The sequence below is a fragment of the Gekko japonicus genome, unplaced genomic scaffold, assembly GCF_001447785.1.
Source record: "Gekko japonicus isolate JY-2015 unplaced genomic scaffold, Gekko_japonicus_V1.1 scaffold46, whole genome shotgun sequence".
Lineage (NCBI taxonomy): Eukaryota > Metazoa > Chordata > Lepidosauria > Squamata > Gekkonidae > Gekko > Gekko japonicus.
In genome coordinates, this window is record NW_015169173.1 from 669755 (window position 1) to 692290 (window position 22536).

The 22536-nt window shown below is 41.4% G+C and overlaps 1 protein-coding gene across 1 annotated transcript; it reads left to right on the forward strand.

The window, feature by feature from the left end:
• Positions 1-17317: 17317 nt before the first annotated feature.
• Positions 17318-19291, forward strand: LOC107114372. The gene is given in 3 exon segments (XM_015415823.1): positions 17318-17399; positions 18085-18236; positions 18239-19291. Coding segments are annotated over 3 exon segments (1287 nt in total).
• Positions 19292-22536: the final 3245 nt, after the last annotated feature.

The window sequence follows — 22536 nt, forward strand, 5'->3', positions numbered from 1 at the left end:
GGCCCCAGGCAGGCAGGGGTGGGGAGAGGCGGGAAGGAAGCAACTTACCCTCCCTCTTCTCCTGCCTCCTCCTGGCTGAATGAGGGCCGGAAGCGGGGTGGCCGGAAGCAGGGGGCAGGGCTTCATCATGTGCCACGCCCCCGCACCTCACCCGGGGAAACGGCGATCCCCCGTGATCCCCCCTGAATCGACCTCTGGTTTGGAAGCTATATCCAACAAACTGATTCAATAGTAATGATGATGAGCCAATTTACTTTCCCTTTTAAGTACTAAAACTAGAATACCCAGTTTCCACCCTGAGGTTGACCCGAGTAAACAGCTTGGCTTGCTGGATCCTCCATTCATAAACTCCAGGGCCGGTCACCCAAATAGGCAGTCTCCTAATTAATTGGGGAAAATACCTTTAATGGAGTCAGAGCAAGAGGCAGGTAACTGGGATCTTCATCAATGTTTATAGGGATTTTTTTTCTTAGAGAACTAAATAAATAAACTCTTGAAGTAACCAGTCAAGTGTTCAACTGAAATGTGTTTTTTAGGGATAAAGGTAAAACACACACATATAAACCACAAACTAGCTAAGAGGAAATCAGGAAGGAGAGGGAGAAAGTGATTTTGGGGATGGTGATAATTACCAATCTTGGAGAGCAAGGTCCACGGAGGCAGCTGAGACATGACCAGCTTTTCATGGAGCAAAGAAGAGAGGGAAGCCCACACACAAGTGGCGGTGTTAGATATGGCACCAAGATCACACACACACTGCTATGGTGCATGGTGCTGGCAGTTGTAGGAAAAATGTTCCCTGGGGCTGTCTGATGTGTTTTGGAAACCTTGATGAGTTTTCCAGGGGTTAACCTATAGGTGTTAATGTTTCTTGATGACCCTCTGAGCATCAGACAGGAAAACTACCAGGTTTTGGTGAATAGTGTTACGAGTTACATAATGAGGGTAAATGGATAAGGGGGAAGTAAGGATGGGCATGTGATGGGATTAGTCCAAGGTGAGGCAACCTACCTTGGGAGACCTATTGTTCCTAAATGATGCATCTCCTCATGGTTTGGAGAGAGTTATTAGTCTGTCAGCCACTTCTGACTCAGCTCCAAAAATATTTTGTCCAGGCTTGTCTCTGCCTGGCATCCATTTTGTGTCATTTTTGGTCAGGCAGTGTACATTTATTATTTTTGAGGAGATATTATATGAAGGGTATTTATGTCCTTTTCTCTCTAACTGCTAAATTGCCCCTCTGCGGGAGGAGGGGTCTGACTGTTAACAAGCCATGTAAATCAGAAACCTAATTTACTTATTTATGGGCTTTTAAAAAGGGATCCCCCTTGTAAGCCTCCCTAGCACACCATTTTCTGGATAAAAAATGGTCCTGCGGACTGGTGAGTGGTGACTTTTACCTCCTATTTGCCCTACTGGAAGAGGGCATACAAGTGGGCTTTCCTTTGAAGGTTTTTAAGCAGAAGCTAGATAGCCATCTGAAAGCAATGTTGATTCCATGACACACTATGAATGTACACAGATCATGAGAGGAGGGCAGGAAGAGATGAGCTAGTGCTTGGCTCTTGTGACCCTTTCTTATATGCCCTGGGTAATGCCTATCACCACTTTGGGGTCACGGAGGATTTTTCCCCCTCCAGGCCAGATTGGCCCAGGGATCCTGGAGGTTTCTTGCCTACTCTGGACATAGAGTAGAAGTCACTGGGGGAGTGGAGGGAGGAGGTCCAAAACATTATATCACTGAATCTGAGGGAATTGTTTTTAAATAAAATTTAATATCATCAAAATAAATTTTAGATGTGATTAGAAATAAGTTGTCAGGAACCGACAGTTATCCCACAGAATATTATTAAACATTATTAAACATTTCAACACATTCTGGCGTCATACCCAAGTCATGGACATCGACAAAGCTTATTGTATTACCTAAATCAAGCAGAGACAAATCTCATCCAAAATCTTATCGTTCAATATCATTACAACTGTGACTATAAAATCTTTGCGGCTGTACTCACATCAAGGCTTAGTCACATTATACCATCCTATATTCATAGGTATCAGACAGGATTCATCCCGAATAGGGATCTGACAGACAACGTGCACAAAACAGTTGACATCATACACTGTTGTAAACTCCATAAAATTAAGCCTTCCTTTATCTTGTCATTAGGCATAGAGAAAGTTTTCGATAGCCTGGAATTTAGCTACCTTACAAATCTATTAGACAGAATGTGTTTTGAAACCATCTTCCAAAGAGCTATTCAGACAATCTATTCATCGCCAGCTGCTTCACTACACATCAATGATCATATCACAAATTATATCACAAATTCATTTGATAACAGGTCATTATATCCCTAAAGACCCAGCCTTAATTCTTTTGAACTTCTGGCCAAGAATCAGAATTCCTCAAAATACCAAAGACCTCATTTCCACCCTTTGGCAGCAGCAAAACATGTGCTTGCTTCATATTGGAAACTACAGAATATCCCCTCGATGCATCAGTGGTTATGGGAATATTTTTTACTAGACAAGACCTCAGACTGGATTGTGCAGCAAGACAGACAGGTTACCGCTACTAGTATTATGGCCAAATGGTCATTATGGCTAGATGCTTTTGCTGACCCAGAAGGAACTTTACAGAAATCACCTTTAATTGGTTCACACACCATATATCTTTACCATTAAGTAGTTGGAGAATCTTTAAAACCGACTTGAACTCCATTTATTTTTATTCTTATGTTTAATTATTTAAATAATAAGCTCAAAATTAGCAGATAACTTGTAATGGCAATCCTTGATTCACCAGGAACTTAATGATCATTTTCATTCATGCGTTACTAAGTACTGCATTGTATTTTATTTCAATCTTCAATAAACAGTTAATTTTTGTTAAAATAGAATTTTTAATACCAATGGTGCCTGACATTTTATAAACTGAAACTTATCCATAATCCAGCACTAGATATATATACTGCCATTGTCACTACCCAGGGTCTTACAGCAGGACTCCAAGAAGTTTTTTATTCCAAGTTACAGTCCTCACTGGTATCTTTTCAGCTGCCACAGGTTTGTTCCTGATGGTAGATCTTCCTTTGACTGCTTTTCTCTGTTTTCCCTCCCTTTCCCTCCCTTCATCCATTTCCCCACAGGAAACGGCAACTCTTTCAGACTTAGGGGCTGTCAGGCAATGTCATATTTCAGAAGATCCATGACAGTCCTAATTAGACCTGCTGGGCCTAGCTGTCACCCCAGTGGGAGAATTGGTGGGGGGGACAGGATTGAGATCACAATGTCACTTCCAGCAAGAACCTGGAAGTGGTTAAACCACAGAGTTTTGGGTGAGTCCTAGAGTGTTGTGCTGACACGATAATGGAACTTCTGGGTTCACACTGAATGTGATGTTGCACATTGGCGCAATGGTGAACACCCCCCAATCTCCCCCCCCCCCGGCCAGCACTATCCTGTTGAGCAGTGGTGGGGAATGGAGGGCCAGGCTGGGAGGTGTCCCACCATCGCTATAACAATAGACTTGATCTTCTGCTTTGGATTACTCCCCAAGTCTCCCCAAAGTAGAACAATTATTTATATTGAGACAACAGGCCTGTTTGTTATAATACAAATTATGTATGCTTTTTTAACACATTCAATTTGCATGTTTGTAATTTCCATAAACTTTGGAGGAAAGAGCACATCTTCTGTATCGACCGTGTCCTCTGCTTGAACACAACTCAAAGGATCACCCTATACTCCATGACATCTTGTTGGAAAATGGATTTTGAACCCTAGAGATCACATAGCAACTGTTTACATGGTTCCCCCGCCCCCATGTTATCCTAACCATAATCCTGAGAGATGGGTTAGATTGAGAAAAAGTGTGCACAAATGACCCAAGGTCGTAGCTGAGTGACAAGGCTGCAGTCCTAAGAACACTTATCTGGGCATGCAAGCCTTGTGGAATGAATTGGGGTTTAAGTCTGAGTAGATGTGCTTTAAATTAATCCCCAAATCTCCTCAGTCTTAGTGAAATACTCTAACCACTATTCCAAACTAACAAGAATATACTGGGTGAACTAAAACAAGAGGGGGTGGGGTTAAACTTTTCTGCATGATTCTTTTTTGTGTTCTTTTGCTCAAGTAAATCAAGTAAAACGGATGAAGTAAAACAGTCATCACCCACTGCCAGCAAAGGGAAGTGTTGAGGGGGCATCTCCATTTTCCATCCCTTCTGCAGTCGCTGAAAGACCTTCAACTGACTGCAGTCAAGCAGGGGAGGTGGTGGTGGGGTGGGAATCCAACTCTACATGTTTCCCATGTGATGCTTCTTTACAGTTGTCATGAGTTTGCATTGGTTTACTATAATTTGTATCAGCCTTCTTAGCCCAGACTTCTCTGAGGTTGGAACTTAAGCAAAGTCAGTATTTGTAAGGGAATTCAACAAGGGAGACTGGAGCTGCTATGAAGAGGAAGGCACTGGGAAACCATCTCATCTCTGGCCTCAAAAACCCCAAGAGGTGGAATTTCATGGGGTCACCATGAGTTGGTTGCGACTCGATGGCACACATTACTTTTACTATGATTTATTTGCTTACTTCATTTATATTCCACTCTTCTTCCCAGTGGGGAACCCAAAGTAGCTTACGACAGTCTCCTCCTTTTTATTTTATCTTTGCAACAACCCGGTGATGCAGGTTAGGCTGAGTTGTTTGGAATTGATTCATTTGGAGGACAGAGTGCGATCCGCACTGGACAGGCTCTAAAAAACTGCCAAGATGACGACCAGTGTGCAGGATCAAATTAGAGAATCACAAAGAGAAAGCCACAATAATTTGCAAGGAAGGGCAGGAAATTAGTGTTACTATGTAGCTGTGCTAGGACATCAGCAAAAATTACGCCCCCTTTTTTTCCTTCAGTTTAGTGGCACAAAACTAAAAAAGCTCTCCAGAGCTTCTTCCAGAGGAGTGCTCCCTCATACAAACTGCAGCCTTGTGCAAACCATGGTGGGTTTGCAGCTGACTTTGCACAGGCCCGTGCACACGCGCACACACACACACGTTGCCAATGATCACAGCTTGAATTGCCAGTGTCAGTGGGTTCTACCATGCATTCTGTACACTCAACATGTTTCCCCATATTATGAGATGGTATTACTCTTTCTCACAGTGGGCAATAACAACAGAGAATTCCCTAGTGCTCCGCAATATGGAACATGGGGCTTTGCAGCTGCTTGTCAGTTTCAAAAAAGTCTGGACAGTTTCAACATTGGGTTTCCCCCCTTTACCTGCATTCCTTTGTGTTCCTTTTCATTCAACAAACTAATGCTAAAATGTATGCACAAAACCTGAACCACGAGGATTTAAATGGAAGGTGCTTGCTGGACGCTACTACACAGATGTGATAGAGCAAGTGGCCACCCGCCCCCACATGTCACAAGTGACGTTCCACCCCAATTTAGAGAAGTGCATTAAAAAAAAACTGTAGCTGCAGAATACACCAGACGAAAAAGAATGGTGCGTAAGGTGGGCACAGAATCCAAAGTCAAGATTAAAAGCTTACTGCTCTGAAAATTTGCAGTAAGATGTGCGTGCATAATGGGCCTATGTCTCCCAAACATCAGTTATGCTCCTCAGAAAGCCTTCTCCTTGTGGTGCCCTGTCTTTGGATTGTCTATATGCAGCAGTTAGGTTGCAGGCATTTTCTGTGGAAGGTCCAGTTCTTTGGAAGGACTTACCGGATTGGGTGTGGAGCATGCCTTCACTCTTATGCATTGAGGAATGTGTGTAGGCTTTTATTTCAGAGGCTGTTTGGTAGAGGTTAAACTGTTTTGGCACCTCTGGCTGCATTTTTCACCTGTGTATTTTGAACATCTGTACTTTTAACTTGTGTGTTTTTATCTTGTTGATGGATTGTTGTACTGTTTTGGTGTCCTTCCAATTTTCTGTTACTTTACCTGAGAGTCTAAGGCAATGAAAGTGGTTATAAATGCTTCACATAAATACATAAAAATAAAAGGACAACCAAAATGAACACAGGGTCAGATCATCTGTACAAGTAATGATCAAATAGCTTAGGGCTGTACTTAGAAGAACTTTCTGAAGGGATTTTAGGGTCTGATTTTCTATACCCACCAAGATTGAAAAGACTTCCAGAGTAATTTCTGACAGAAAAAGGAAAGTCTGTAGGGATGTAATTTTTGCCTTTGATAGCTTTAAACTAAGGGATTCTTTGTTAAAAATCTTAAGATCAAACCCCCTACACATTGATAATGAGACAGAAGGAGGAGGAGGAGGAGGAGATTGGATTTATACCCCGCCCTTCACTTGGAGTCTCAGAGCGGCTTACAAACTCCTTTCCCCTGTGAGGTGGGTGGGGCTGAGAGAACTGACACAAACTGCTCTTTCAGGAACAGCTGTGCCAGAGCTTGTGACTGATCCAAGGTCACACCAGCAGGTGCAAGTGGAGGAGTGGGGAATCAAACCCGGTTCTCCCAGATTAGAGTCCGCACACTTAACCACTACACCAAACTGGCTCTCCAATACAGGTACTCCCCAGTCTATCCCGTGTTACATTGTAGAAACATAGAAATCTAAGGTTCCTCTCTGATAAACCAGGGAATAAGAACATAGTTTATAGGTGGGGCTTCCCCTTCCAGATCTTTTGATATATGAACATCAACTATAACATTAAGACATTAGAGGAAGCTAAGAAACTAGATGCTGTCCTGTTTTTGCAAATGTTTAACTTTGTTCGTATTTTCTGTAGTTGCTGCCCTACTATTGTTTTTGTATTTTAAGTGAGATGTTTTAGGATTGTTTCAATAAAGCTGAGCAAAGATTTAACAAAAAATAAGAGTTGAATGAGGCACAGAAGACAAGAAAATATCTTCAGATTTTTATTAAAAGAGCAAGTTATCATCATTTATTTTCCAATTTATACCCCATCCTCCCTGCCAAAGCAGGCTCATGTTATTGCAGGAATGATACACTGGAAAGTCACAAGAACATTTATTGAAATATCCTAAATCAGGGCAGGTGTACATATATCATCTGCAGATAACAAAACAAGGGGAGTTGCCATATATATTAAAAACCCTTATGTACGATCGTGTTTCTGATACAGAGGGCAGATTTTTGTACTTGAAAGGTACACATCTATGCTTCAAATGTTAACCATAATAACTTTTATAAGCAGCTAGACAAAAGGTTTAGATGAGTTTTCTGTAGGTGATATCATAATAAAGAAGATGCTGCTAATATGAATGGTGGGGGGAAAACGATTTTAAAAAGATTGATTAACCAGTCACTAATTACTCATCCTTTGGCTGACATATGGCATCTCTTCAACCCTAGGGGGGTAAAGATTTCACTTTTTTCTCAGGTACTCATGACTCTTCAAATCCATTTTTGACTGCAGTGGAAAAGGCTAGAAGAGGGTCAATCCACCTCTCAGGATCATGCCCAAATATATGTGACAGATTTAACAGCTATTCAGACAGAAAATATTTGGTGTTTTGATAATGGTTTTTTAGGAATCCTTAGATTTAAAAAAAGGAAATCCAAAATATTTGATAAAATTTTGTACTGTGAATAGAAACACCAGTACAGATACCATATTTTGGGAGACTAGCAAAGCCTGCATCAGAGGTGTCATTCCTTCTGAAGCATCAAGAATTTTTTTAAAAAAGAAAAAGAACTAAAGAGCAAAATATGTTTAGAGTAAATTTTAAAAAACAGGAATGTGAATGTCAAATAAAAAAAGATTATGAATTGTTTAAACTTCTTAATTTATTTAGGAGACAATTGGAGGAAATGGAACTATTCTTAAAAATTGATTATGTTAAGCAAAAATGCTTTGAAAATAGCAGTGAAATGGGCAGATGTTTAGCTGTTAGGGTTAAGAAAAGAAAGTCTAAGGAAACAATTGTAGCAATTAGAAACAGGATCTCATATAACCAAATTGGAGCAAATTGTCCACGAATTTTAAAAATGCATGTCTGCTTTATTGACAATACCAGAATGGTGCCTAAATCTTCTAATGCCAAAATTCTCCCTTGTACACAACAATTTGAATGTATGAGAACTCTTTAGACAGACAGACGGACATGCATTCCCAATATTATCATGGATGTTTTAGTCCACATACAGGGGTAGGGAGAAGACAGGTACTATGACTACTCTTGACTCCTCCCACCTGAGCCCAAATGCCATCTGGGGAGGGAAGTTTGTGACCAGGGAAACAGCATAGAAGGAAAGAGTTAACCCTGATCCAGTCCCAGTCCCCAAACAGCCATTCTTAAGGATAAGCTTAAAAATGAATCCATTGAATTTTCAGTCTCCTTTACTTCCATTTGAAATTGCACCCTGATGGGGTAGGTTTGCCAGTGAGCTGGGAGGGGGGAGGGATGTCCTTATCTGATTTTCTCCATTTTGCAGAGAGTCTACTTATGTGTTTATTTACAACATTTATATCCCACCTTTCTGGACCTTCCAGGGGCCACCAAGGCAGCTAACAATTCAAAACATACATAATAAAATACATATTAAAACCATTAAAATAACCCCCCAAACATATCACATTAAAAAAAACTTTTTAAAAAGTTAAAACACAGAGTTATAATATATAGAACTTATATTTTTCTTCCCTGAAAATATGATCCTATTCCTTTTGGCCTGATAGGGAGCTTCAGCCTGCTACCCAGTCACTCTTTGCCGAAATCTCAAACCCCAGTTCTTGACATCTGTGTGAAAATGCACTTTAGCTGTAGCTGACACTAGACTCTGAATTCTTAGATGGAATTCTTTCTCAGGTTACATTGAACACAACTAAGACCAGGAGTCTCTCCCTTTATTCAAAAGGTGAACCTGTCTGACAGACTTTTTAGTCACTCTTTAGGTAGCCACTCCTTTAGCTGAACGTTTACTTCACTGAACAGTAACTACTGAACACAAAATGAACTCCCCCCTCAGCACACAGCTGATCTTATATTTTCCTCAGCTTGTGCTGGCCAATCAGAGAATTGAGCTCCTGGCCTCCCAGCTACACCACTGGAGGCCGGGGGCTGCTTTGCCGCCCCAACAGGAATGCAGGCAGCAACAGCACCATGATGTGGGGTGTCGTGATGTGGGTGGTGGGCGGAGCCAGCCCTGTAAAACGACCTGGCTCTGCTCCCACCCAATCAGTTGCCTCTGCGTGCTCGGGAGATCTGAGCACATGGAGAGGAGAAACTGCGGCCTACCTGCAGGCCTGAAGTCAGGAGTCGTTGGGGATAGATTGAGACAGCGGTGTATGAGGAGCAGAGGAAGACGACGCTGCAGCAACCTTTCATTCCCGAGGCCCGAAGATGGTGGGCCAGTAGGCCCCGGGATCCAGATGTTGGCAGCGGTCCTCATTGACCCAAGGATCCAGGTGGCGGCTGCGGTCTCTGTCGGCATTGCTCCCCATCGGAAGCGGATGGCAGAGACAGGCTTTGGTGGAATCTAGAAACTTTCTTTCAGCTAGTAGTTTTTAAATAAACCTTCTTGCTGTGTGTCCTCTTATGATCTTGTTTTTTATGAGAGGATCTGTCTAGACCAATGTCTAAGATGAAATTGAGGTGTCCCCCTATTATTAGGTCTCCTTCTTGAAAGTCCCATAATTTTTCAAACATTACCTCCAAAAACTGGATTTGTGATGAGTTAGGAGCATACAAGGATGCTAAAGTCATCTTTTGGTCCCCTAGTGTTCCTTTGATAAATAAAAAATTACCCTGCGGGTCTGATTCCATAGATTGTAAGGAAAATCTAATCTGTTTGGATACCAATATAGCAACACCCTGAGATTTGAAGGAACCTGGGGAATGAAATTGTAGGTTGAACCAAACAGTTTTTGGGTCAAGTGTTCTGTGGATCTAATGTGTGTTTCTTTTTTTAAAAAAAAATGTGGTTTCAACCATTTCATGTGGGAAACAACTCTAGATCACTTAATTTTATTATTCAGACCTCTGATGTTGACTGAGATCAGTTTAAAATCTTGGGTTATGTTCAAATAGTTTGGGGCTTCACTCTGTTTTTTTTTCTAGTAAGGTAGAATAAAGTATAACCAAATGGGAATAGAATTGATAATCACAAGAATTTTGTATTGATGAACAACTAGAAACAACTATTGTATTGATGAACAAATTATAATATTATCTAAGTGAATTAATTCTGTACCAAAAAGACACTATCTGCTAGGAAAACAAGTGTCTGCAAAATACGTCTGAACTGATCAAGGAAGGTTTTGCTGGGGTTTGGATTTATTCCCCCCAGTTTTGCTTATATTATGACTGTTCCTCTGAGAGTTCTCGGCTGGTTTCGGAGCCTGGAGTTTTCTTTTTCTTCTGTTTTTTGATAGCCTCAATTACTTCTGAAAAAGAAATTGGGTCATTTAATATCTTCCTTTGATCTTATGTAAATTCCTTTGATCTTATGTAAAGTCTCTAATCTGATCTTGATTGGAACTTCCTTCTTGGTACAGGTTACTATAAAATCCTTCTACTATAGTCTATTTCTTTATGAATTTTTTCCTTCACTTTTTCATTTTTTAGTATTTTTATGTTTCTTATTTGCTTGTTTCTGCAGTTTGTATGCCAGCCATCTAGTAGGTTTATTAGCATTTTCAAAATAATTTTGTTTTGCATAGATTATTTTTTATGCAATTTCTTGTGTCAGCATGCAGTTGAGTTGATGTTGTAGATTTTTAATCTTTAATCTTATATGTTCTGTTGAAGGTTCAGAATGCATCTTTTGCTCTTCTTGTTTGATTTGTACTTCAATCTGAGTAAATTTATGTTTTCCTTTTCTCTTCACCCATACATTTTGTCTGATAAACCAACCTCTCACATATGCTTTAAAGGTGTCCCAAATTATATCTTTAGAAGTCTCTGGCTGTGTGTTTACTTTGAAAAATTCTTGAAATTCTTCTTCAGATCTGGTAATAAATCCTGTATCTTTTAATAGCCATAAATTCATTGTCCATCTATTTTTTCTTGGTGTCAAAAGTAAGGGGTTATTATCTGCGTATGTCAAAGGAAGGATTTCTACTTCTATGATATCATTTACCATATTAGTTGATATCCATGCCATATCCAATCTAGACCATGATTTGTGTCTTGCTGTAAAAAAGGTATATTTCTTCTTGTTGTTGTTTCTAATTCTCCAGGAGTCCACTAATGTGTGCTCTTCTGTCAGTTGTAAAAAGGAGTTTGGTAATTCATTACCTTTTTTCTGTTTTCCCGCTTGTCTCTTTCTGTCCAGACTTTTATCAAAGACTGCATTGTAGTCTCCAATAATACAAATTTCCTCATAAATTTGGTTTGCGATACTGTTCTGTAAGGCCTTAAAGAATTCTTCCTGTTGTTGGTTTGGTGCATATATATTAACAATCAAAGTTGCTTTGGCTTGTCTCTGTATTTTAACTATCACCACTCTTCCATCGGTGGCACAGGCAGTTAAATGCCTGTAGAAATAGTAATCTCGAACAGCTGTAACAGCGGTTCGAATACCACCATGGTCGGGGTGAGCTCCCGACCCTTGCCCCAGCTCCTGCCAACACAGCAGTCCGAAAGCCCCTCGGGGCAATTAGGTAAATGGGTACCTGTCCGTAGGAGGACAGGGGGTACCCCTCCCTCGAAATTGGGCTCCAGCCGAGCGAGGAATCGAGAAGCGGCGGTGACACGGTGGCGGTCAGCATGGAGGAGATGAAGAGAGGCAGCGACATCCCAAGGAGGCGGTTGGCTTGGCAGCTGATGACGTGGCCAGCAGGAGGACGTTCGGAACCGCAAGGACATTGTGACGCCCACCGCGGCTGCACACCAGGGCCCATAACCAACAGCCCCCCGAGAGGAGTCGCCAGAGAGCCAAAAGAACAGCGGAGGCCGTGGAAGACACACCGGAAAGAACTGGAAGAAGTCGCCTACTCACCGGATAAATGAACGATCGGAGCCGGGAGGGTACCTGATAGGGCTCCCCCCTCCCCAGACGTACTGTGGCCATAGTTAGGGTTTCTGCATAGGTCTCTGCACCATGCACCGTGTAAGCTGCTCAGAGCCCTTCGGGGGTGAGTGGGGTACAAATTGAAAGTATAAATAAAAATAAATAAATTCTGATTCAAACACCAATTCTGGGTGTAAATGTTCTTTTACATAAGTAACAACTGCTCTCTTTTTCTTTTGTCTGTCCACTGTTAAAGAATTTTCCAATTTCTTTTGCTTCTAAATATTTTTATCTGAATATTTAATATGGGTTTATTGTAAACAAACTACATTTACTTGCATCTTCTTGATTTGTTGGAATATTTGTTTTCTTTTTTGTGGGGCATTCAATCCGTTGATATTTATGAAAATTATTTTTATCTTCTTCCAATCCATCTTTGTTTCCAGCTTTATTCTTTTCTTGCAGTCTTGTTAGTATGACACGTGGTATTGTCTTGCCTTTTTTCTTTATTTTCTCTGTTTTGGGACCTGTTGCTCCTTTATCCTGTTGATCTCCTTGATCTTTTTCTTCTCCTGCACTTCTTCCCTCCTCTTCGTCTTGTTCCTCTTCCTCCTCTTCCTCTTCTTTGGCTCCCAGAACTTCTCCATATTTTTAAAGGAATTCTTCCACTTTAAATATCGAGTTTATTCTGTATCTTTTACTTTCAAAGTTGAAGAAAATGTGTCCAGGGAGTAGCCATCTGTATGTTATTCCATTCTCTCTTAATAGTCTTGTAAACTGGGAATAGCTTCTTCTCTTTTCTCTTACCCTCCATGGAATCTCCTTCAGAATTGGGATTTCTTTCTCTTGCACGTAAAGTGTCTTTTTTGCTTGCAGTTTTTAAGATGGTATCTCTTTTTTTGTGGAATCTCACATGAATCTCTCTGGGTACTTTATTTCTTCTTGCATATGTTGAATTCATTCTATATTTTCCCCAAATAGATAGATAGATAGATAGAGATAGATAGAGATAGATAGAGATAGATAGAGATAGATAGAGATAGATAGAGATAGATAGAGATAGATAGAGATAGATAGAGATAGATAGAGATAGATAGAGATAGATAGAGATAGATAGAGATAGATAGAGATAGATAGAGATAGATAGAGATAGATAGAGATAGATAGAGATAGATAGAGATAGATAGAGATAGATAGAGATAGATAGAGATAGATAGAGATAGATAGAGATAGATAGAGATAGATAGAGATAGATAGAGATAGATAGAGATAATTTTATATCCACAAGATATAGGTTGTAAATCCACAAGGAGAGCGTTTATTATGCTAAATGTCAGATGCTCCCAATTCAAGTGTATATAATCAGTAGATCCACAATGTACAGATTGTAAGCCTCCACCAAATGCAAAAATGTAAGTTGTATATCCCAAAAAGTATGTCCAAAAAGTATAAATTGTAAATCCACAAAAAGAGAATTATGTTTCCAAGACCTTTATCTCTTTCTTGAGGTTCCAAGCTTTTTCCAATTTATAGGAGCCCAAAATATAGCTTATAAAACCATAAAGGATAAAGCAGGAAAACTCTAATCCCTTAACCATTAATTCAAGCTCTATCGAAGAGAGGTATTACTTGTTATTCCAGTAAAAAAGTACATAGGAAAAAGCAAAAAACAGAAGCCAAAATAGTCCATAAAGCCAGAGCAAAAGATAAAAGTAATCCAGTGAGTTCAGATAGACACCCAATTCAAGTAGCTCAGTCAAATGCTAATATGTATCAGTATCAGCAATCTCTCAAAAAGAAACAATTTTTTCACTAAAAGATTCATACTTTCCAGCTATTTCCCTAGGGTATTCAATCCTGTTCCTTTTCTTTGCACACTTTAAAACGCCTGAGCTGCACTTCCAAGCCAAAAACTTGTGTGTGTGTGTGGGGGGGATCCTCCACCTGCCTCTCTCTGCCCAGGTCTTTAAATTTTAATGGAGTTCATCTAAACAGCAAAGCTCCTTGAAGTCGCCATAGAATAGTCAAGTTACACAGTCCAGTTACTCACAGCAAGTAAATTAAAGTTGATAGATGAGACTCTCTAGTTGGAGTAAAGCTCCGAAAATCGGCCTATCACACCTCCGCGCTCAATAGCTGCCCATGAGCGCTCCCTTCCTGGTCCCTGCAATGGAGCGATAAGGGGTCTACTCGGGTACTGCTGCACCTGAGAGCATCAAAATCAAGCTCCCCACAAAAACTTCCCTCCAAGACAGCTCTTTGGGAGATCGGATCACTCCGATTCTCCCGCTGGGGCCAGGAGGTTCGGGGGTTCCTCGGGAGTCACCCGGGAGTCCTCCGAAGATGGTGTGCCACAAACCAGAAGTCCAAGCAACGCTGTCTTCTGAAGCTGAGTTGGTGTTATTTTCTCAATGCCCAGAATGTCCAGGTGTTTCTTGAGACTTCTAGGCACTGCTTCAAGGGCTCCAAGATGACTATGGTCATCTTTTTCTCCCAGAGGCACTCTTAACTCTATTCGTACGTCTTGGTATTTCATAATCTTCCCCTGTTCTTCCTTTTTTATTCTGCTGTCTCCTGGGATTGCAGTGTCAATGATCCAAACCCTATTTCTCATTTTTCCCCCTACAATTGTGATATCTGGGGTGTTATGCTCCAGGTGTTTGTTTGTTTGTAATCGGAAGTTCCAAAGAGTTGTTGTTTCATCATTCTCCATGATCTTGTCTGGTATGTACTCCCATGAATTTCTGACTGTGGTAAAGCCATAATGCTTGCAAAGATTCCAGTGCAACATAGCTGCACTCTATTATGACGTTCTTTAGTCAGTTTGAGCTATCTTACTGAAGGCACTGACCATGTGGTCAACTGTTTCATCTTTTGTCTTGCAAAGTCAACATTTGCTGTTATCACTGGTCTTCTGAACCTTAGCTTTCATATTTTTCATTTCAAGTGCCTGCTCTTGCGCAGTTAGAATGAATTCTTCTTTTTCTTTCTTTAAGTGTCCATTTTGGAGCCACTCTCAGGTATTTTCACTTTGTTCCCTGTGTCTTTCAAATATTGCCTATCAACTGCTTTTCCTTCCAGTTGTCAAAGTGAGTTTTGATTTCAATTTTTTTTGTAATCTATCTGCTTTGTATACTTCAACTAGAAGTTTCTCTTTGCTTTTCTTGGTGTAGTCATTCAGTGCTCATTTTTCTTCAACTTCTTGCTTAACTTTCAAGAGACACCTTCAACCTAATTTTCTTGGTAAGTAAAGATGATAATCATCACTTCTAGGGTGTAGTGAGTGATACATTGTAAATATCTTGTGAGTTTTGTGTTCTATTGATTCCAATTTTACTTGTTTCCAATTGATAATGCCTGCTGTGTATCTTAGAATTGGGACTGCCCACGTGTTAATTGCCTTTACTGTGTTGCCTCCATTTAATTTTGTCACAGTATCTTTTTAACTCATTGGTAATACTCCTTGATTGCATTTTTTAAACAAGGGTATGTTTGATGTTGTTAGCTTCCAAAATTCCAAGATACTTGTAGTTTTCTTCAGAGCTCAGTGTTTTGATGTTGCTGTTGTTTGGAATCTTGATTTCTTCTTGTTCAACTATCTTTCCTCTATTCAATTTGGGGGTTTTTTGGGTATTTTTTATATGTGCATATGTGTGTGCGTGCATGTAAGCATGTGTGCATCAGGAAGTCATGGTGACCTCTGGTGACTGGCTCTGTGTGCCTTTGGAAGTCATGGTGACCTCTGGTGACTAACCCTTACTGGGGGCCTGGAGGATATTCAGGGAGGTGGCTGAATACAGCCTGCCCCTGTCCTCCCTACTGCTGGTATTTCAAGGACGTCTCCCATTCAAATACTTGCCAGAGTTGACCCTGCTTAGCTTCTGAGATCTGACAAGATCAGTCTTGCCTGGGCTATCCAGGTCAGGGCTCGCTATTCATTGTTTATGCTGCAAACTTGCCAAGGCCAAATTCCATTGCTACATCTTTGCTGAATATCTGAACTGTACTTAGTAAAGAATCAGTCTCTAATTATGACTTTTCATACATTTTCAAGTCATCCTTATACAATAAGTGTGAGATCATTGGGCCTGTCTTTGAAAACCGGTATCCTAGGCCTGTGCTGTTGAGAATAATTTTGAATGGTATTAGGGTAATGACAAAGAGCAGTGGCAATAGTGATGATGATGATGATGAGGAGGAGGAGGAGGAGGAGGAGGATTATTTTTTCATTTTGAAGAACGAAGAGAAAGGAGCAGTGCCAGGCAACTTCCACCCAATTATCTGCCTCCCAACAACTTTTAACCTGCTGACAGGAATCGTAGCCAATTCCATTCAAGAAAATATACAGCTCAATTCAATTTTACCACATGAACAAAAAGGGATTTTCTGAACATCTCGAGGCACTAAAGATCAGTTACTGACTGATAACATTGTCTTACAGACTTGCAAAAGGCAGAAACCAACCTGCATGTTGCTTGGATTGATTACAAGTAGGCATTTGATTTACTCCCTCACACATGGATCCTGAAAACACGAGAAATGATGGGCAACAGCAGAACCATGATGACGTTTATCAAAACTGCCACGAGTAAATGGAACACTGGGCTGATAGTGAATGGAGAAGAAACTGGAACAGTTAATACCAAATGAGGAATTTTCCAAAGAGACTCACTATCACCACTGGGCATTGTGGTTGCCCTACTACCACTCACAATCATTCTCAGCAGCACAGGTCTCGGATACTAGAAAGAGCAGACTGCTGTAGGGCTTTGTACAATCTAAATGCATGCCTTTCCTATAACAGTTTGGCTGCAGTGAGGAGATGTGCCCTTTTTCTGATCAGAAGCCAACGCAAAAATTTCTGTCTCTGTCTCCATTCCTTTTATATTATGTGTTACTATGTCCATTTTCTAGAACACTACCCTTTCTTCATTCTCTTGATCTGTGTTTATCATGTCTGTTTCCCTGGCTGTTCCTCTAAACTTGCACTCGAAGCACATGTTGGAGCATCAAACGTACAGTCAAGAACAGCTCCAGTGCTACACGGATTGCCTGGGTCTGATTACAGATGTGCAGGACAGTACACGTGTACAAGGATTCTTTATACTCTGTGCATACAAGGGTCAAATTGCGAGGGATACCAATGAAAGGAAGAGACCTTTGGTTGAATAAATAGAGTTCTGCAGTTATTGTAAATAAATACAAAGTTCACATTACTCACTCATGAAGAAATAACAACAACAGATCAACACAGAGAGAGCTAAGAAATAGAGAGGTGATTGATAGTGACAAGAAGGGGGTTGATTTTGGATAGGGCAATATTCACCTTATCCTGAAGTCTGGAATCCACATGGAAGAAGGAGGACATGGCCGACCAGCAGTTCATGTCAAAGGCTCAGACAGAGTCAGAGGATACACTCTTATGGGTGCCTCAAGAGCTGTACAAAGGTTGAGGCATGGAGTGCCAGTTTAAATATGTTTTTGGGGAGCCAGGGGTGGGCTTGTCTGGGGTGTAACGAGTAGCCAGATTAAGCTGGGTACATGCAGGATGCTTGGCTTCAGTATTTGTGTTTCTAAGTGTCAGTGGCTCGATGTTGGGTGGGGAAGGGTGCTAGACCCTCAAAATTACTTTGAAGGAGACGGTGCAGCTTACCAAGGTGGTGCCAGGGTCAGCAGAGATAGGATCAGGGATTAGTAGGATGGTGAGGCTGGCTATCTCTGTTGATTGTATCAGTCATGGGATCCTGGGTAAAAGCTTGCTCTTGATACTCTTACTTGGCTCGGGTCCTCCTGAGTCTGTTAGCCTGCTTCAAAAATGAAGTCTTTTCTGGCTCCATGTTGCCTACCTGTGCCAGACGAACATGGGCCCTGGTCTTACTGCCCTTCTGGCTGCTAGGTCCCTCTGAGGCTTTTGGGGAGAGTGAGTTTAACACAGGTATATTGGGGAAGGTAACACCAGTACTTCTTCCTTGACTCTGTTGTGTTTCTGTATCTAGCTACAGAGCAGGCATCTGATCTCCTTTCACTGGCCAGTTTTAAAGAAGCCTGAAATGTCTGGGACAAAACCAAATTTGATTGCCGTTGTTTGCATTGCCATATTCACATCAATAACAACCTATTCCTACCTCTACAGCAGAAAATTCTCTTTCATGCTGGTTGCTGAAGAACAGCCTCTGCCGTGGGATTGCTGTCAATGACACCATCACACCCTTAAGAGATAATAGAACCTTTATCATCGCTCCATACTTGGACAACAGGTTGAAAAGAATGACACGAGTGATTGCTATATAGTCCATCACGAAGAGGTCAAGGAACTTTACTGCCAGTTTTGCCACCCATCCAATGGTGAAACACATATTTCCAAGGCTGAAATGCATGTCCTTTCTGAGAGATTTGAATTCCCTTATGGTGTCACACACTTGCATTGTCCACAACCAGAGCACTGGGATCCACATTATGTGACAATCCAGTGTTCTCTGAAGGATAATACAGACCCATTACCACTATTTCAAATCAGAAATCGTGAACCTGGGGGTTCCCTTGTGGAGTTTACAGTCTGCATTTCCCCCATGTTTGGGGGATACAACAATGTCCTGCAGTTTGTGCAGAGCATGGAGCTGTATAAAATCCTCGGGGTGGGCCGAGTGGTAATCTACAAGAACAGCTGCAGCCCACTGATGGAGAAAGTGCTGGACTTTTATGTTGCAGAAGGGATTGTTGAAATAATTCTCTGGCCCATTTATTTATACCTCAGTGTTTCTTCTTACTTTCATCACTCAATGGATCCCAAGGACATTGGCTACTATGGACAAATCACAGCCTTAAATGACTGCATCTATTGCAACATGTACAGGAACAAATATGTGCTGCTGAATGACATTGATGAAATTATTCTGCCCATTAAATATCCAGACTGGAAAAGCATGATGCAGAACCTTAAGACCCAATATCCAATGGCTGCTGTTTTCTTCTTTGAGAGCCATCTTTTCCCTGAACATGTATTCACTCATGATGACCCATTCAACATTTCCTCTTGGAGAAAGATACCTGGCACCAACATACTGCAACATGTCTTCAGGGAGCTTCTCAGGAGCCCAGAGAACCCTCAGAAAATGATAATTGATCCAAGGAAAGTCATCCATCAATCTGTACATAAAGCTCTCCAAGTGTACGGAGGCAATGTTTTTGTTCCAATGAATGTTGGCTTTTTGTTTCATTGCCGGGCTACTAAGCAACCACAGCTTCCAAGAGAATCCCTCATTAGGGACATAAGTCTCTGGAGATACAATGTGTCTTTGGTTGGGAATGTCAGCAAAATGCTCAATCAAACAGCACTGTAAGGTAGGGCAGGGGTGTCGAACACATTTGTAATGAGGGCTGGATCTGACATAAATGAGACATTGCTGGGCTGGGCCATGCGGGTCATAAAATGTAATACCAGGTAGCAGCGATATAAACTTTATAAAGGACAGAAACACAGGGGGTTTTTTAAACTTAAAATAAAAACATGCTTAAAACATTAGCACTCTTGCGACTTCCGGCGCTGCGGTGCTGCGTGTGGGCGCGTTTCTCTGAGCTCCCGAGGATGCCCGTCTCCCGCGCGCTTCTACGGAGCTCCCCCGAGGCTCGGGGTTGCCCCGCTTGGCTCTCCTGGAGGGAGACCCGGTGCAGGAGGCTTGGCCGGCCCCCCGTTTCCCTGGCAAGGACGGGGGTGGGACCGGCTTGCCTCGAAGCAGGAGCGTCGGGCAGCAAGGAAGCATGGTCGTCATGTTTCCTGATTAGCAGCAGCCAGCCGTGATTTTAAAACTTTTTTTTTCGTTCTAGGTGAAGGTCCACGTTATGCTCTTCACTTGGAGCCAAGAGTATGTTTTTGTACCACATTGAACGACGGGTTCAGCAAACGAGGTTCTACTGAAAGAATGGATCTAATTCCCCTTCTACAGACTTCCCATCGGTATGAGAAAGGCAGCCAGAATCATTGAAGGGACTCTATATTATACGACTTTGAAGGGGTAAGAGACCAATTTTTCTGGAATTATCATCTTCTACTCCATGTATAAGCTGACAAAAGAAGTAAAAATCTTTGCCACAATGATAAGAAAAAAGTAGATAATTGGTCGGGGGGGAAATGGCGGCGGCATTCTTTTGTGAGGCAATAAAAGCTGAACTTAATTCGGAACGCTTCCAAACAGCCTTAAAAGAGGAACTGGAAAAAGCATTACAACTATGATAGTCAAAAGAAGGGACAAAAGAAATTGACTTTCTAAAAGACACTCTTCAAAAAGGAAATGATTTAAAAACAGAAAAGGCAAAAAAAAGACGGGTCAAGCCTTTCCGAAGAAACAAGAAGGTATTGAGGAGAGGTAGAATAAAGAAAGAGATAAGGAAGGACGAGAACTGCAAACAAGAAAGAGACTTTGTGGGAAATTTTTCAAAGGAATACAAAGATTTAAGGCACCTGCAAGAAAACGGGGAAAATGAAATCAGAAAAGAAGTGGAACTTGGTGCTAGCAAATTACGTGTTGTGGATTTATTACCCCTTTATTAATGTAATAGGATAGAAATAATTGCTCAGTAGTATAAATGGAATAATACAATTGCATGAAAATGTTTTGTCCAGAAGTTGCTTTTAAGAAGTAGAATTTTGGAAATGGTAATATTAATGGAAGACTAAGTAAATAAATAAATAAATGTGGCCAGGGTGTTGGCTGAGGTATGTGTATGATGAAAATACATGCTAAAAATAATAGGATGAAGTAGTAGGTGATGAATTTTGGGGTTTTTTTTTTCATTTTATTTTTGACGTTCTGGAAGATGTTCTGCAGCAAATAATGGGGGCTTTATAAAAACCCCTCCATTTCATGAAAAGCTGCCCATTTCCACACATTAAGCCTCTGTCAAAGGGATGGGACATTTTTTCTCCTGGCCAATTGACAGCCAGGACACTACGTATCAAGTGATTCCAGCATGGATCTGCACCAGAATTCACAGCTTGGCCCTTCAAAGTTGCAACACCTTCTCTTCAATTTGTAGAGGCACCCTAGATTCAGTATGGCTGGCAAATGCCAGAACAAAACTTGCCTCTTCTTCCTTGTGTATTATATAGAAATCAGGGATTCTTTGTGGTGTGTATATATATAAACATTAACCCCTGCTTTTTGCTGCATATAAAATGCTGGCTGAAAGAGGTATAAGGGTTAGATAAATATTTGTCATCCCTGTAAAAATGATATAGCTGCAGAGCATAAAGAAATGGAGGAATTTATCAGTGTGAAGGGTGAGCTGATTTGCATGGATAGCTAGTGAATATTCCTTTACTGTAGCACATTTCCTGGGAGTTCACATGCTCTTCTGGGTGTAGGCCCAAGGTCTGGCTGTTTGATCTTTTCAAAGAGGATTTTGCCCTCCAGAGACAAGGGAAGTTGGAGACATGCCAACCACCACATTTGCCTATATTGTTGGCACATAAAAACAATAACCCAGCACACACGTGTAAATTAGCTAAAAGAAAGTTTACTAAAGGATAGGAAGGGTTACATGGAGGACTAAAAACAATGAACAGTCTAGCTGACTAAGCCACACCTTTTTAGCTGATGTTAACTCCAAGATGGAGACTTTGGCTACTAAAACTTTAAACAAAAGAAGGGAGAAGAAAACCCAAAATGCTTATGTGCCAAATATCAGGTAACATCTCCCAACTATGAATTGACCTTTGTTATTTAATTTTTATATAAATATAAATTCCATGGTCGAATCTCTCCCTTATAATAATTGAATAGCAACGTTCTATTTCGCAACATTCTAAATTTGGCCCCTTTAGTGTTAGGCCGGAAAAACTGCCACTCAGAAGACACTGGCTGGGTTGACTGGCTGCTTTGTGCAGTCCCGCCCAGCGTTCCAAGGTTATTTGCATATGGAAGCTGATTGGACTACACTCCATTCCACACCTCAAACTCACCCCCCCCGCAAGGCAGTTGGGATTTTCAGTTGCATAACATACCTCATAGGGGAGAGGAGAATGATGTCAGCTGCCCTTTCCCTAGGCAGAGGCTGTGGGGGGGGGGGTTTGTAAAACTTAAGACAGACAGGCAGATAAAGGTTGGCTGATGGTTGCCTGGAAAGGACATAGGGTTGAAGCCTGCTGAGGGTGGGGTCTGAGGAGGAGGAGGAAGAGGGGGACCTCAGACAGATACAATGCCATACTGCCCACACTCCAGACAAGCTGTTGCCAGTCTCCAGGTGACAGCTGGAGAGATCTTAAAGCTCTGGTGCTTATTCAAATTGTTGAGATTTATCGACAGAGTAGTGTTCTGGAAAATCTTTAGGAATTGTTTGGTGCATTTACGATGGGGCTCCTGGGGAACTATTGATGCCAATCTTGGCCCAGCAGCCATCGAACCATTCTCTTCAACCCCCTGCTGTGCAGCTGACTTTCCCCTAGGGTTGCCAATCTCCAGGTGGGACCTGGAGATCTCCCACTGTTACAATTGATCTCCAGATGACAGAGATCAGTTCCCCTGGAGAAAATGGATGCTTTGGAGGGTAGACCCTATGACATTATACCTGCTGAGTCCTTCCACCCCCC